At 47.9% G+C, this 16,579-nt stretch overlaps 1 protein-coding gene across 8 annotated transcripts in view; it reads left to right on the forward strand.

Annotated features, from left to right (window-relative positions):
- The window catches only part of rbms3 (RNA binding motif, single stranded interacting protein), a 296,845-nt gene that overhangs the window by 148,255 nt on the left and 132,011 nt on the right, over window positions 1-16,579 (forward strand). For 6 of the 8 annotated variants that reach the window (XM_064343645.1, XM_064343667.1, XM_064343679.1 and 3 more), the window contains one exon: window positions 4,733-4,890. In XM_064343645.1, coding sequence (XP_064199715.1) covers window positions 4,733-4,890 — 158 coding nt within the window. The remainder of the gene's footprint in view (window positions 1-4,732; window positions 4,891-16,579) is intronic. The other 2 variants (XM_064343656.1, XM_064343719.1) reach the window with 1 other exon arrangement.

Consider the following 16,579-nt stretch of genomic DNA (forward strand, 5'->3'; position numbering starts at 1 on the left):
AGGATCTTTCCTTCAGACGGCTTGTATTCGGTGACTCTCGTTATTGTGTACAATGTGGGAACATACTCACGGACACCTTTACTCCGCTGGAGCCGGGACCGCTGCGGTGTTGTATGGAAGGTGTTTGAGCAGGCCTGCAGGCTCCTCTTACAGGCTCTTAAGTGCTCTCCACATACATGCCCAGGCCGGGGGCGCGGGGCAGAGGCGCGGCTGGAGGAGGCAGCGGCGAGCGGAGAACGTGGCGGCGGGGTGGAGAGCGAGGTGAGGGCTGAGGAGGAAGAGGAGGAGGAGGAGCGGGGGGGGAGGGTGCGGAGAGAGAGGGCTGGTGGAGCTTGGTTGTGTGGGCACATGGGAGCAGACAGCTCCATCTCAGCCAACAGCGAAGTACTGGGAGGAGGAGGGAGTGGGGGTGCATTTGTGTATGAGCATCGCTGTCAAATGAGCCACAATGCAGTCCCTGGGGTATTCTTTCTCTCTCTCCTCTCTCTCTCTCTCTCTCTCACACTGACTCACTCTCTGTCTCCCCCCCCCCCTCCCTTTTCTCAATTTTCTCTCCCCGTCTGTCTCTTACAGTTAAGTTCAGTTTAAACAGAGATTTATTGGAATCGCAATAAACAAAATGTGTTTCCAAACATTATTTCATGTAACAAGCAAACGGCAAAATGAAACTGCTGATTTTGTGGAGTTTGTTTACTCTTGTTTCCTCAGGTTATAGCAGGTGTTTAGAGCACATGTTTCATGATGTCCCTGCAGGATGGGGGTTATTTTTTTTATTCTGGAATAAGGTCAATTTTATTACTGAATTGTATTTATGAGATTTTACTCACTGTGGGAAATGTTTGACAGTTTAGGGGAGTGAATTTAGTTCAGTGTGATAGGCTGATGCAATGGTGAGCGTGTGTGCATGTGCAATGGTGGATAGCCTTAATGGGGTGGTGACAGATACACATTCCTGATCAGTATGGTCAGTGAAGGATTAGCTTTCACTGGTTTGACTGGTCCTGTTGTTGTTACTGCCTTATGTGTGTTTGATTGCATAGGCTCCAGTCTGTGCATTCATTTTACAGTGCAGTAATGCACCCACGACTGCATCATGCTGCTGATCTACTCATCACTACACTGTCCTCAGAAACTGATCGCACCACAGGATGGACTAGCAATATGCGTGACTGACTGACTGACTGAGCGAGCAAGTGACTGATTGACTGACTGTCTGGGCGAGCAAGTGACTGACTGAGTGAGTGACTGAGTGACTAAGTGAGTGACTGAGTGAGTAAGCGAGTGACTTGGCTGACTGAATGACTGACTAGTGACTGACTGAGTGACTAACTGACTGAGCGAGTGAATGACTGACTGAGTGAGTGAGTGAATGACTGAGCGAGCAAGTGACTGTCTGACTGACTGACTTAGAGACTACTGAGTGAGTGACTAACTGACTAATCAAGTGAATGACTGACTGAGTGAGTGAGTGAGTGAATGAGTGAGTGAGTGAGTGACTGTCTAAGTGAGTGAGTGAATGAGTGACTGAGTGAGTGAGTCAGTGACTAAGTGACTGACTCACGTGTGTGAGTGAGTGAATGACTGTCTGAGTGACTGACCCACTGAGTGTGTGAGTGAGTGACTGTGTGAGTGAGTGAATGAGTGACTGACTGACTGACTCACTGAGTGAGTGAGTGAATGAGTGACTGACTGACTGACTGAGTGACTGACTCACTAAGTGTGTGAGTGAGTGACTGACTGACTGACTGAGTGACTGACTCACTAAGTGTGTGAGTGACTGACTGACTGACTGACTGACTGAGTGACTGACTCACTAAGTGTGTGAGTGAGTGACTGACTGACTGACTGACTGACTTACTCACTAAGTGTGTGAGTGAGTGACTGACGAGTGACTGACTCACTAAGTGTGTGAGTGAGTGAGTGAATGAGTGACTGACTGACTGAGTGACTGACTCACTAAGTGTGTGAGTGAGTGAGTGTGTGAGTGAATGAGTGACTGACTAACGGAGTGAGCCATTGACAGAGTGACTGACTCACTAAGTGTGTGAGTGAGTGAGTGACTGAGTGACTGACTGACAGAGTGACTGACTCACTAAGTCTGTGAGTGAGTGAGTGACTGACTCACTAAGTGTGTGAGTGAGTGAGTGACTGACTGACAGAGTGAATCATTGACAGAGTGACTGACTCACTAAGTGTGTGAGTGAGTGAGTGACTGACTGAGTGACTGACTCACTAAGTGAGTGAGTGAATGAGTGACTGACTCACTAAGTGTGTGAGTGAGTGACTGCCTGAGTGACTGAGTAGTGAGTGAATGAGTGACTGACTGACTGAGTGACTGACTGACTGACTGAGTGACTGGCTCACTAAGTGTGTGAGTGAGTGAGTGAATGAGTGACTGACTGACAGAGTGAGTTATTGACAGAGTGACTGACTCACTAAGTGTGTGAGTGAGTGAGTGACTGACTGACTGACTGAGTGACTGACTCACTAAGTGTGTGAGTGAGTGAGTGACTGACTCACTAAGTGAGTGAGTGAGTGAGTGAGTGAGTGAATGAGTGACTGACTGACTGAGTGACTGACTCACTAAGTGAGTGAGTGAGTGAGTGAATGAGTGACTGACTGACTGAATGACTGACTCACTAAGTGTGTGAGTGAGTGACTGTCTGAGTGACTGAGTAGTGAGTGAATGAGTGACTGACTCACTAAGTGTGTGAGTGAGTGAGTGACTGACTCACTAAGTGTGTGAGTGAGTGAGTGACTGACTCACTAAGTGAGTGAGTGAGTGAGTGAGTGAATGAGTGACTGACTGACTGAGTGACTGACTCACTAAGTGTGTGAGTGAGTGAGTGAGTGACTGACTGAGTGACTAACTCACTAAGTGTGTGAGTGAGTGAGTGAGTGAGTGAGTGAGTGAATGAGTGACTGACTGACTGAGTGACTGACTCACTAAGTGTGTGAGTGAGTGAGTGACTGAGTGACTGACTCACTAAGTGTGTGAGTGAGTGACTGTCTGAGTGACTGAGTAGTGAGTGAATGAGTGACTGACTCACTAAGTGTGTGAGTGAGTGAGTGAGTGAGTGACTGACTCACTAAGTGTGTGAGTGAGTGAGTGAGTGAGTGAGTGACTGACTCACTAAGTGTGTGAGTGAGTGAGTGAGTGACTGACTCACTAAGTGTGTGAGTGAGTGAGTGAGTGAGTGACTGACTCACTAAGTGTGTGAGTGAGTGAGTGAGTGAGTGACTGACTCACTAAGTGTGTGAGTGAGTGAGTGAGTGAGTGAGTGACTGACTAAGTGAGTGAGTGAGTGAGTGAGTGCAGTATGGCCTGTGCTGCTGTGGGTGTCTCACTTTGCTGAAGTCAGCAGTACAGAAGCTCATCCTCCCAACTCCAGCCTCTGCTTAATTACTTTTCTCTTCGTTAGAGCCCATCAGCCTCTCATTACGGTACACTGTGCTGGAAATCTCACGCTGCCTCTTTATGCTTTTATTAATTTACTCATGTACTGCGTATCGTTGTTTCCCTCGTGCCACCCCTGCTTTTCAGAGAGCGCGTGTACAGAAGTACTGCAGATTATAGCCATTACTGAGGCGAGGTGGGAGGGGGTGCAGAGGGACCATTAGAGCACCATTAAGTGGAGACAGAATAGCACGGAGTAGGCAGAAGTTAGCCATTATTACACGTCGCACACCCCCCCTCCCCATCGCAAGCCTCTAGCACATATCTGTCAGATGACCTCTGACAAAGCGTTTGATTGGTCGTGAAGCTTTCTGTCAGATGACCTCTGACAAAGCGTTTGATTGGTCGTGAAACTTTCTGTCAGGTGACCTCTGACAGAGCGTTTGATTGGACGTGCAGCTGACACTCAGGTGAAATTGGTGTGTCAGAGGGGCTGAGGGGAGCTGAGCCCGATCGGTGCGGGAGATTGGAGCACGTTAGCAGGGTCAGGCCCACGGGGGGCTGTCAGGCCTGGTAGGGGGGCGACCCTGGAGCTCTTAATCACCGGACACCTGCTGTGCTAGCAGAAGGATTACTATAGTGTGTGTGTGTGTTTGAGGGTGTGTGTGTGTGTGTGTGTGTGTGTTTGAGGGTGTGTGTGTGTGTGTGTGTGTGTGTGTGTGTGTTTGAGGGTGTGTGTGTGTGTGTTTAAGGGTGGGTGTGTGTGTGTGTTTGAAGGTGTGTTTGTGTGTTTGAGGGTGTTTGTGTGTGTGTGTTTGAGGGTGTGTGTGTGTGTTTGAGGGTGTGTGTGTGTGTGTGTGTGTTTGAGGATGTGTGATGGTATGTGGATGGATGTGTGGGGGTTTACACATTTTTTCCTGTTAAGATGAACGTTATCTTGTCTTGAGTTATGTAACCTTCAGTATTTGTATATGTTTAACTTCTGTTTGTGTGGTTGAGTGTCTCCTATCAGTGCATATCATCTTTAGAGTGTGGGCCACTGCTTTGCATTCCTGAACCCATATTATCCCATTTTTATAACACTAATGAAACTTTTGTGTTACGATGAATTTATTAAGATCTTGAAATAAATTTTTGGCATTTGGAGAACCTATGTCCGTAGGCTACATGTCTCTGATGTTATGATTCTATGGATGCATGCTATGTATTGTTTGCTGAACTTCAAATAGAATGGTTTGGCTGAAGTGGTCTCTTCATTGCTGTTGTTAGTCAATAAGAGTTGCGGGATTTTTCTGTGATGACTTCAGACTGATTTGTGGCCCTCTTGTCTTGCAGCAGTCCTATGCCCCACCCCCTCACCCTATGGCTCCGCCCAGCCCCAGCACAAACAGCAGCGGCCACAGTGGAGCCGAGCAGCTCAGTAAAACCAACCTGTACATCCGCGGCCTTCCTCCAGGAACCACCGACCAGGACCTCATCAAGCTCTGCCAGCCGTGAGTGTCCCTCTCTCTGAAACACACACACTCACAAATACATGTGCATGCATTTACACACACACGCAATCATCCACATACACACAAACGGATACACACACACGCAGTCATCCACATACACACAAACGCGTGCACACACATACACACGCACGCACATAAATGCACATTAACCGCGCTTATACAGTTAAGCGCACCCAAAGATGCACACAGATACACCCCCACAAACACGCTGTTGCTGAAACACACACTAGTATAATAATAACACATAACATATTCCCCCCGCTTACGCTCAGAGACTGGTGAGCTTCTTCTAGAGTGGGTGAGGTCTGCAGAGACAGACAAGTTTACGGGGGCCCCCTGACCCCTTCAGCTAGAGACAGGGCCAGTATCCTCACTGAGGAAAAAACAGGCAGTCGTGAAAGTCATCCTAAAAGTACAAACCCTCTTTGAGTAATCTCCACAGGGCTACAGTACTTTCTGGGCTTTTCTGTCTAACGGCTCTATCCACTCTCAAGTACATTTTATCCTGTAATTATTTCGCAAAGTCTTTTCATTTAAGCCTTCCGGAACATTCGGTTGCTACTCTGTTTTACCACTTATTTTATATCTGTCTGACCCGGGCATTTAAGAAAGACGTGCTCCAGGAAAATATCTGGGGAAGGGGAACCTTTAAGGAGCGCTAGGTAATTTAGTAAGTTCTGTAAAGGAGTTAATGCATGCTTCTTCTTATTGTTATTATAATTGTTACTATTATTATTATTATTCGGGGTGTATTTTGCTGTGTAGACCTTTTGTCCTGACTGCTTGTCCCCCTGATCGCTGGTCACGAACCCCCGCCCTCGTTCTCGGTTTAGCCCCCAGCTTCCTGGAGGAGCGGATTAAAAATGCATGCCGATAAAAGTGTCATTTGCCCGGGTGCGGTGCCAGGACCGGCGTTAGCATTTTGGAAAGGTCAGCTGGCATCGGTGCCCACGACACCGGGGTGCCCCGCAGGCTCTTTCACTGCACAGCTCAGCAGAACTGCCCGACAAACCCCGAACCCCCCAAACTCCCACACACCCAGCCCACTCCCAGCCCCACTAAACATCGCATTACGCAGCAGAGCGGGAGGGGGGGGGACCAACGGAGCCACAGCCCACTCCCAGCCCCACTAAACATCGCATTACGCAGCAGAGCGGGAGGGGGGGACCAACGGAGCCACAGCCCCCCAGCCTGAACAGCAGAGGGGGGGGCTACAGACTTCCTCACTCTCTGGTGCTGGGCAGCAGTGAAAAGCACACTACTTTACAGACGTTTGTGAATCTCAACGTGCGCTTCAGAGAACATGAGCCGGTGTGGAGCATGAGTCTTGTGAGGACAGTGGGGAGAAAGTGACTCTGATTATACTGTGTAAGTGCTACTGTGAGGGCCTGCTGCCAGTCATCATCGGTTCCATTGCAGCTCTCCTATCAGCTTGCCCACATTAGTTCTACTCCAGCTGGAGATTTGCATTGCTGTTCATTAGAAATGTACAGTAGGTGCTGGCCTGAGTCTCTGTGGGCAGGTTGTATGCCAGTTAGCACACACTGTGGAATTCTGGGTAATGCTGTGGAGCTGTGGCAGCATTGTCCTGTGTAGCAGCCTGGGTTCCAAGATTGTAAATTCACTGCCAAACTATAAGGCCCAACTTGGCGTGCTTTCCAAAAAGCTACAGCACAAAGATGTTCCCTTCTCCATTGAACAGACACAGCTCTGATACACAACATGGGCATATCAGTATCCTTACTGCAGGATGAATCATAACTGAGGATGAAGTATTAATGTGGACCTGAAATAAAGTTGTGTTGTAAACACATACAATTTACATCATGTTATCCTTGCAGAGTTGGGTAGGTGCTGAAGGATGTTTACTGTAGAGCTTCTGTATGCATGCTCCTAATAGATACATTCAGTGAACAGCTCCTTACTGCTTTTGTATGCATGCTCCTCATAGATATATTCAGTGAACAGCTCCATACTGTATCTCTATGCACTCTCCTAATAGACACATTCAGTGAACAGCTCCATACTGTATCTCTATGCACTCTCCTAATAGACACATTCAGTGAACAGCTCCATACTGTATCTCTATGCACTCTCCTAATAGACACATTCACTGAACAGTTCAGTGCTGCTGAATTTACTCATGGACCAATAAGGTGGAGAACTTGAGAACAATGGCAGCCACTCCGCCCTGTATTCAAAGCGCAGTGTGTGCAGGTGTTCAGTGCCGATGCCACAAAGCAGCAACACCAACACACTAACTGCATCCACGGCGACACGCGGAAATAAAACAACATAAATATCAGTTAGGAACAGTGATAATAATGACGCTAATTAGCAGTGATGGCAGAACAGTTGGCGCAGGGAGGTGTTGGATAGGGCGCTGGCTTTTAATCACTCTTAGCGCACCTGGGCTGCGAATTCTGCGTCAGCGGCGTGATGTGATGTGTCACTGTGACAGCTCTTCAGCTGGGACTCCCATCTGCAGGGACCGGGGCGCGTTGTGCCAGTTAGGCTGCGGACAGTGCACCTCAGAACTTTCACGCTGCGTCACTCTGGCGTCTCCAGAAGGTTCCGTCGCTCAGCTCGAAGCGCTGGGCGGAATCGGGACCGTTAATGGTCTCGTTAATGGTCTCGTTAATTAGGGGTTCATCTGAAGTTCTGACAGCGGCCTTGGCTGACGTTTGCTGTGTGATGTACATACAGGGTGCTCCTCTAATTAGCCGTTTGGACGGTAGGGTTCAAGCCTTGTCCATGGTAGGATAGTGGGATGGAGTAGTGATTAGAGAACTGGGATTAGTATAAGAAGGGTTTGATTTCTAGAAGAAAGGTTTGAATCTGAAGTTGTGCTCTGCAGTGGTAACTTTAAGCCCTACCTTATTTTCACATCGCACTGCACTTTTTTTTTATCTTAGTACATATCCTCTTCCAGAGCAATTTTCACAAGTTTTTCCTCATGTATTACGCTTTTTTAAAACTGGTTATTTTACTAAAGTAAGTCAGTCCAAGTGAATAATAGCCATGCATCATCTGAGATTTGAACCTACTGTATGAATAAGGTCATAAGCAGGTTTCAGTAGAATAAGGAGTCCAGTTTGAAAGACAGAGAGAAGTCTTCACCGTGCTGTTAGACCTACATTGACCTATACCACTGACCTCCACCACTGATCTTCACCACTGACCTTCACAACTGATCTTTGCCACTGACCTGCAGCACTGATCTTCACTACTGACCTTCATCGCTGACCTATACCGCTGACCTACACCCCTGACTTTCACCACTGACCTTCACCATTGATCTGCACCGACCTTCATCACTGCAAGGGCACCTTTGTCAGTACAGTGGAACATTACTTGCAAAAACCAGACATTTTCCATCCCCAACAGCCACACAGGGAAATACTGGAAGAACACCAAATGCTTCCCTGTTTGTCTGTAGAAACGATTGCGAGCGAGCAGTTATTGCAGAGCTAAAGTATTTTTAAGAAGCAGAGGTTGCCGGTCCTCCCCTATGTGGCATAGTGCGGTCACTCTCCCACGCTCCTCCTGCGAAAAGGCCCGTCTGCTGCCAGGATGGGGCGGGGTGACCCCCACACGTGTCTGCGTGCCCGTGCACGTGCTCGTGTACGCCCGTGCGTTTATGTGCGTACACATGTATGTGTTTGCACGTATCTTGTTTGTATGGGCTCATGTTTTTATTTTGTTTGTTCTTGTGCATATGTGAGCCTTTGTGTGGGCATGTATATGTGTTCAAATACATATTTGAAATAATTTTACTTTAGATTTAGATTCTTGCAAAATCTGAAAACACTTTTGTTTAGTGGTTGTTTTTTTCATAGTCAGGATTTTCTAGAACGTTATTTGGTGTTTAAAGGATTGTATTTCAAATAATAATTTAACACAAATGTAATGATTCTGAGCAGTCCCCCCATGATCCCAGTTAACACTTATCTACGCCGCCCATATCTGGTTTTTAAATGGCATCCTGTTCCTGCTTATTTTTGGTTCCGCCCCCATTGTTGCGGAAAGGTTGATAGTTTTTTGGGACGCCGCCGCGCTGAGGGTCCTGGCTGATGACAGGGGGGGCGGAGACATGTTTTTCCATCGGCTCTCGGAACACTCTGATGACGCCCACTTCCCAGCGCCCGAGCGAGCCTGCCTGTGGAACACACTGGCTCCCGTTCAAAAAGATACTGCAGGACAGTCAGTCAGGGACAGCCTTTTAACTCACAGGACTTTTAATGGAAAAGCTTCCAGTTCTCTGTGTTTTTTATCACTTGGCCTTGCAGTGATTAAATTCACTTTTATCTGGTTATTTTTTAGGGTTTTGTCGAATTTATTTCAGCTGTCCTGTCCTTGTATTGCTGTAAGACTCCTGACCCGTGTTCTAAGCCGTCTCAGTGTTGCTTTCTGCAGTCAGACCGCGGCCGACGTGGATAAATTGAATCTGTTGCTCAACTGTCGTTTTGAAGTGAAAAGGTCAAAGACAAACACACGTATTAATGCAGACCCACGTGCACACGCTCGCCCACACACACATGCGCCAGCACGTCGCATGCGTACTGCGGACAGCGGATTATGGCCGTGTCCACGCAGGGCTGTGTGGAGTAGGTCAGGCTGATGGGATGGCTTTCCGCACAGACCTGCACACAGACCCGCACACAGACCCGTCGGGGCCCGAGGGCAGGATGGGCCGCGTTAAGCGCTGGCTTTTAGGGGTGGCTCTAAGCCCCCAAAACGGGTGCCTTATAAGAGGAGGATGTGGCAGCTCAGCCTGCACCTGTCCAAACATTCAGCAGTCAGAACCAGCACGCCACAGCTCTCAGGTTTCACCCCCCCCCCAATCCCAGCGCACCCCATCAGTGCTCTCCACCCCACCCTCTTCTCTTATGATTTCTGAAGGCTGGTCTTCCTCTGTGCACCCCCCAATCCCAGCGCACCCCATCAGTGCTCTCCACCCCACCCTCTTCTCTTATGATTTCTGAAGGCTGGTCTTCCTCTGTGCACCCCCCACCCCTGGCCCCTAAGACTGTGAGCCGTGGAGGATAAATAGGAGGAGTGCTCTGTTTCCACTTCAAACACTGACAGAGATGGGGTCCACAGCTTCCTGCCTCTTTCTCTTCCACTATGGGGCAGCACTATTATTGAGCTTCTGTGCCAGCAATGGCTGTTTATGGAGAGAAATTTGTCCACACCCCCTCACTCCAGCTGTTGTGTCACCCCACTTGTACTGGTTTGAATATTATATTGCATTACATTACATTGCATTACATTCACTGCACAGGTGAATGTGTGTGAATGCATGGACAAGTGTGTATGTGTGTGTGTGTGTGTGTGTGTTTCTAAAATGATGAGAAGGTTTATGGTTGGATTAGAATTTGGTTGTGAGATATTGTTATGATGATAAAATCTCCAGACAGAATTAGAACATTTTATTGTTTCAAATAAATTCCATGGAAGTCACAGAAAGACATTCCAGGAAGATTGCATGCACACTTTTTTGGCAGTACCTCCAATGGTTGTCATGTAGTCATGAAAAGAATTATGGATAATATGTCAAACACATTTTGAGAATTTTCCAAATGAAAGTATTGAAATAGAAGATTTGTTTAGTGTTGCTAACATTCCTCATAAAATGGACTTGATTTGATTTCCATCTTATAAAAATGTTTAAAGCTTAAATGACAAAATTTTGTTCTCAGGCCATCCCTGCCATTCGTTGTGACTTTATAACATTCAAGGGACTTCCAGGAAACTGGACGTGTTCATGTGCTGGGAACGTTTACCCTAATGCTCCTAATGTTCCCGGAATGTTCTGAGAACAGAAAATTGTTTGCAGGGAGATGAGTCAATGAGAATGAATGAGTGAGTCAGCCATGAAATGAGAGCACCTAGGGGGTATTGAGTGAGTGTGTGAGTGAGTGAGTGCGTGAGTGAGTGGGTGGATATGTTTACCCTGACTTGTCTGTCAGACCCAGTTGGCTTCTCTGTATTCTACTCTCACAGAAAGAGGGAGGTAGAGGAAGAAAGAGATGCGGGGATTTAAGAAGATAAAGCAGTGGCCTTCTAAGAGGAAAGGAAGAAGCGGAACACTGAGTCCTCTAACACATTCAGATACCATATCTAACACTAGAGCTTGCAAAGAAGTTAGCGCAAAATACACTAAAAGCCACTGATGTTCAGTTAGTTGAGAATGTATTCATTATGAACACGGAGGAGCAGTGCTGATCCTGCCGGTAGGTAACATAGCACTCAGTACCAGTAGAAGGTCTAGTGCTTTTAGCATCGGAAGTAACACGCTTGGATTGAAAAGGTTAGTGCCTATGCTGAAATATAGTGGTGGACCTTTGTTGTGGGGTGTTTTACTTTGTCTGGTCCTGAGGCTCTTTAGCATTGCTGTGGTCCTCTGTTTACAATCAAAGAAGACTCCTCCTCTGTCTTCAGCCCCACCTACTCACTCTTAGTAGGCTACCCAACTGAGTCACTGACACACAAATTCATTAGAGATTGCCGGTAAATTTCTCCATTCAATTACTCGGGACCACAAACCGGATATGTATAAATTATTTGAAAAACAACATTCCGTGCAAAAACTGGATTTTTGGTAACTGTATTTGGATATCTAGAGGTAACATTACTTACAGGTTCCACAGAAAACAAGGCAACCCCTTTGCAAACTTAATCTGATGACACCAAGGAAAGGCAATTCTGTCAAGTCCTGTCGGCCTGTTTTTGCTTCACTGTATCTGGGCCATTACAGAAGCTAGCTAGTTAGTAACAAACACCGCGCTGAGATCTGATCCCAAACCACACTGGCTCTGTAGCCACACACAGAAAAGAGTACCACACCCTGAAACACCCCAAACACATTTTAGAATTATAAATACAGGCAAAGGTGCACACTTTTGGCGAAAGATTGCCAGTGCATCATAGATATGCTTGGTTATTTCATATTTTCATTGTAAAATCCTGCATAGTATTCCTTTAATATCAATGAACTCCAGCAAGTACCATGACATTTTGGCCAAAAACCTGGTTTCACCCCTACAGGAAGCTCAGACTTGGCTGCTGGTGGGTCTCTCAGCAAGACAATGATGTGAAGCATCCTACAAAACTGACCACAAAATGAATGTTTTGCAGCAGCCATCTCAGTCTCTAAACTTCATCCTGATTAAAGATTTGTGGCGTGATCTCCAGATTGCAGTCCACACGGATCTAAAGAATCAGGATCTGAACCCAATTTTTGTTTGCCCATGAGCAAAAAATGAAGGTTGTGGCTTTTTTGGTATGGATGTAGTATAGGGCTCTAATGCATAATTAACACAATTATAGGCTATTATGACAGCCGTTCCATATTGGCACAAGCTGGTGTTATGAAGGGCTTAGATGCGATCCTGAAGCCTGCCGTGGTGTGTCTGTGGGAATGCGGGTCCGTGCAGGAGTGTGTCTGTGGGAATGCGGGTCCGTGCAGGAGTGTGTCTGTGGGAATGCGGGTCCGTGCAGGAGTGTGTCTGTGGGAATGCGGGTCCGTGCAGGAGTGTGTCTGTGGGAATGCGGGTCCGTGCAGGAGTGTGTCTGTGGGAATGCGGGTCCGTGCAGGAGTGTGTCTGTGGAATGCGGGTCCGTGCAGGAGTGTGTCTGTGGGAATGCGGGTCCGTGCAGGAGTGTGTCTGTGGGAATGCGGGTCCGTGCAGGAGTGTGTCTGTGGGAATGCGGGTCGGTGCAGGAGTGTGGCTGTGGGAATGCGGGTCGGTGCAGGAGTGTGTCTGTGGGAATGCGGGTCCGTGCAGGAGTGTGTCTGTGGAATGGCGGTCACCTCAGGAGTGTGCTGCTGGTGGGTCCTGCAAGGAGTGTGGCTCTGTGGCAAAATGAGTTGGTCTCTTTCAGAGTGTGTCTGTTAAAGATGCGTGTCCGTTGCAGTCAAGTGTCTGTGAAGAATGACGCGTCCATGCAAGAGTTGTGGCTGTTGGAATGGATGTGTTAGGAGTGTAATGTCTGTAGGAATGCAGCCTTCCATTGCAGAAGTGGTGTTTGAGGGAATGCAGAGCCTGCAGGGTGTGTCTGTGGGAATGCGGGTCCGTGCAGGAGTGTGCTGTGGGAATGCGGGTCCGTGCAGGAGTGTGGCTGTGGGAATGCGGGTCCGTGCAGGAGTGTGTCTGTGGGAATGCGGGTCCGTGCAGGAGTGTGTCTGTGGGAATGCGGGTCCGTGCAGGAGTGTGTCTGTGGGAATGCGGGTCCGTGCAGGAGTGTGTCTGTGGGAATGCGGGTCCGTGCAGGAGTGTGTCTGTGGGAATGCGGGTCCGTGCAGGAGTGTGTCTGTGGGAACGCGGGTCCGTGCGGGAGTGCATCGCCGTGTGATGCCGGGGTTTGTTGGTTTGGCAGATGAGACGTAAGCCCGTAAGCTTTCTCCGAAAGCCTTTCATTCCTGTTTATGCCAGGCTTCCCAGCACCCAGATAATATATGTGCTTTTATATGTGGCATTACATTACACTGCTCTCCTCCACAAAATGGTTCTTCGAAGGATATGAGATGCTCATCATTTACTCTGGTTTTCATTGTTGAGATTTCCCGAGCTGCAGTACATATTTCAGCAGAATGAATGGAGGCACACATACTGCAGATCAAGTCAGTTATTGCCTACATAATGGAAGAAATGCCTTTCACACTTATTGTTGAAATACATTTTTTGTTTGTTTTTCTTAACATCACGTTACCTTGAATACGAACAATAAGACAGAGGAAGAATTCATTAAAATACCAATGCAGAATATATAATGAATTGTATCCAGACAGATAATGGTAGTGTTGTTCCCAGGAAATCAATATCAGTGTGAAAACAATGGAGAGCCTTTTCCAGGTGTTCGATGTTAATGTTTCTTTGAAATTGTATATTATGCTTTTGCAGGCTGGGATGCTAGTGTTTTCCTGAATGGTTTTTATGTGTTTTGATTTGCTTTTGTATTTATGTACATATGTATTCACTTGTTTTATGCCTAGCTTTGGAAGGGGTGCTCTGTAAGGTGCTCTGTAACACACCCAGCTTGCTGCATTGTCAAGCTAATGGGGGAAAGCGCTGATGCGGAGGGCAGTGAAGGGGAATGTGCTCAGGGAACATCCTGAACTTTACTTTTATTTGAATTTGTTTTTTCCCCCGCTCGCTGTCTATAAACACTCTCCCAGGTGTTCCTGGAAAAGAGAAGAGCTTTGAGATTTATATCGGAAAATCCGCAATTAAGCACTAGCTCCCATTACATAGAGCGATGCAAGATCCGCCTAAACCTCCCGGCCCTGGCCTGTGTGCTTGTCCAGGGCCAGCTGTGAATTCCAGCAGAAGCATGTAAACATAATTAATGATGCCTTTTAAAACCAAATTATTGCATATGGTTGAAACACCGTAGATTTATTTCTCTGCGCTTTTTACTACAGTGCATATGTCTTTTATCAAAATCAAACCTATCCAAAGAATCTTCTAATAAGAAATAGGCCAAGGTGCATGCATGGCATTGGCAGATTTCTGGCAGCGTTTCTGGTCAAATTGTACCTGTCTCTAATTGTGTCAGTTCTCAAACTTGCTGCCAAATGACACATTAGCGTCGATGGAGTTATGAGCCAAAAACAGCAGCTGCGAGGCAGTCTTACACCCAGATACAAACTCAGGCTTTACACTTAAGCCACCAAGAATGCAAAACCCAAACATCGCGTCGCTCCCTATTGAAGGAGCGGGGATCGACAGCCTCATGAAGGCCACGCTGAGATTTATAGAATGAGTTATATAAATCTCCATCCTGAGGAGAACCGCATAAATCTCTGTTCGGCTGCCAAGCGCCACTCAGGAAGGGAAATGGATACGGGGGAGGATAAAATGGCCGCCACATTCGCCGGTTTCAGCACGCCGTGCGAACGCGAGTCGCGGAGCGCTCCTCAGAGCGCGGCGGTTTCCGCTGACCGCGCCGGCGCCGGCGGGGAGCTGCTGCGCTGGGCTTCACCTCCCAGCCGAGGCGAGTGGCAGGCGGGGCGCTGCGGCACGGAGGCTCACGCTCGGTCAGGAACAAAGGCCCCGTTCACTGGGCTGTACGTATCTATGTGAGCCGCCCGTCCCTGTGCCCCCTCCCCCTCCCCCCTCTCTGCCCACAGACATCAGTGGCCTGGAAAGCAGGCGGGATGGGTCCATCAGCCGAGGGCTGCCTGCTTTCTGCTGAATCATTCATACCCGTATTCCTCCTCATGGCATTTCTGGCGCATATGCAGATTTGAGCCGCGTATATGATTCATTCCTTTGTTTATCTGTTGAAGTCGGGTCACATGGTGCATCCCACTCACATGGACTTCCCAGGTCACATGGTGCATCCCACTCACATGGGCTTCCCAGGTCACATGGTGCATCCCACCCACATGGACTTCCCAGGTCACATGGTGCGGCCCCTCCGCTCAGTCTTCCTGGGTGATGGGCGGGACGCGGTGCCAGGCATTAGTCAGCATCCCTGCCCGCCACACGCCCTCAGCTCACAGCAGGCAGCGCTCCAAACAGGCACCGTTTCTCTGGATGCCCAGGGAAACCTCCACCCCTTCCTCTAACTATCAATCTCCCAATACTCTGCCCCCCCCCCCCCTCCTCCTCCACTGTCTGCTGGTTTTAATGGAGGGCTCACACTGCTGCAGTCTCGATGCACGGGCTGATTTACGTTCATCGCCATGGGGATGGGGGCCGAGGCAATGCTGTGCCACTAGCCAGACTGGCTGTCTGGTCTGATGTAGCACACTCACTGCTACTGCTGCCGAATCTGCTGGTCTGCTAATGTAATACGCTGCCAGAATTCCAGAAGGAGTAAACATATTACAGGTAATGCATATATCTACTGTATCACAATGTAGCAGTAGGATTATTGGTAATGTCAGTAGCAGTCGTTGTAATATTTGTTTACTTTACCAATGCACTGCGTGAGACAGAGGGCATCCCACATTATACAGCATATTTCAATCGTAAAAACCCACTGTGCATGTTTCAGTTTCCCACAGGGAATTCCCTTCATTTCAGCTGCTTCCTTATAATGGATACACTGTCTCACACGGTCCTTTCTGGACTGCGCACAGCCATTCTACAGCTTTTTGGATAAAAAACCAAAATCCACACATGCAACTCAACCAACCATCAAAAACAGAAATCCATTCTGCCAAAACATTGTGAAATACAAGTTAATTTTCCACGAAACAGCTCTCATTAGTGTGAAACTGAGCCTGTCTGCACTGCACACGCTCACTTAATAAGAGAAGCCCTCATAAACATCGAGTCTTATTCTTGTGGGGACGTTGAAGCTAAGGCTACGTGTGTCAGCGCATTTGTGAAAGTGTGCGATGGTGAATTTGGTTTAATAAATGTGCGCACACTAAACTGGAGAAATGAGCGAAGCCTTTTTCGAACGGTGGGAAGGCTTTGGCTGAAAGCTTCAGGGAGGCCAGCCCCCCCCCCCGTCTCTCAGGCAGAGCATGTGTCATATTCTGAGGGAAGGAGACGCTCACCCTGACAGGGGAAATGATCTTTCCTTTATTAAACGCCTCCGTCCCTATAAAAGTGAAGTAATATACTTTTTGCTTACCTGGAGGAGTTTTGGCTTTACGGCTTAATTAAAAATCACATCAGGCTCAGATGGAGGTGCTGTCTCTGCCATC

The sequence above is a fragment of the Anguilla rostrata genome, chromosome 1, assembly GCF_018555375.3.
Source record: "Anguilla rostrata isolate EN2019 chromosome 1, ASM1855537v3, whole genome shotgun sequence".
NCBI lineage: Eukaryota > Metazoa > Chordata > Actinopteri > Anguilliformes > Anguillidae > Anguilla > Anguilla rostrata.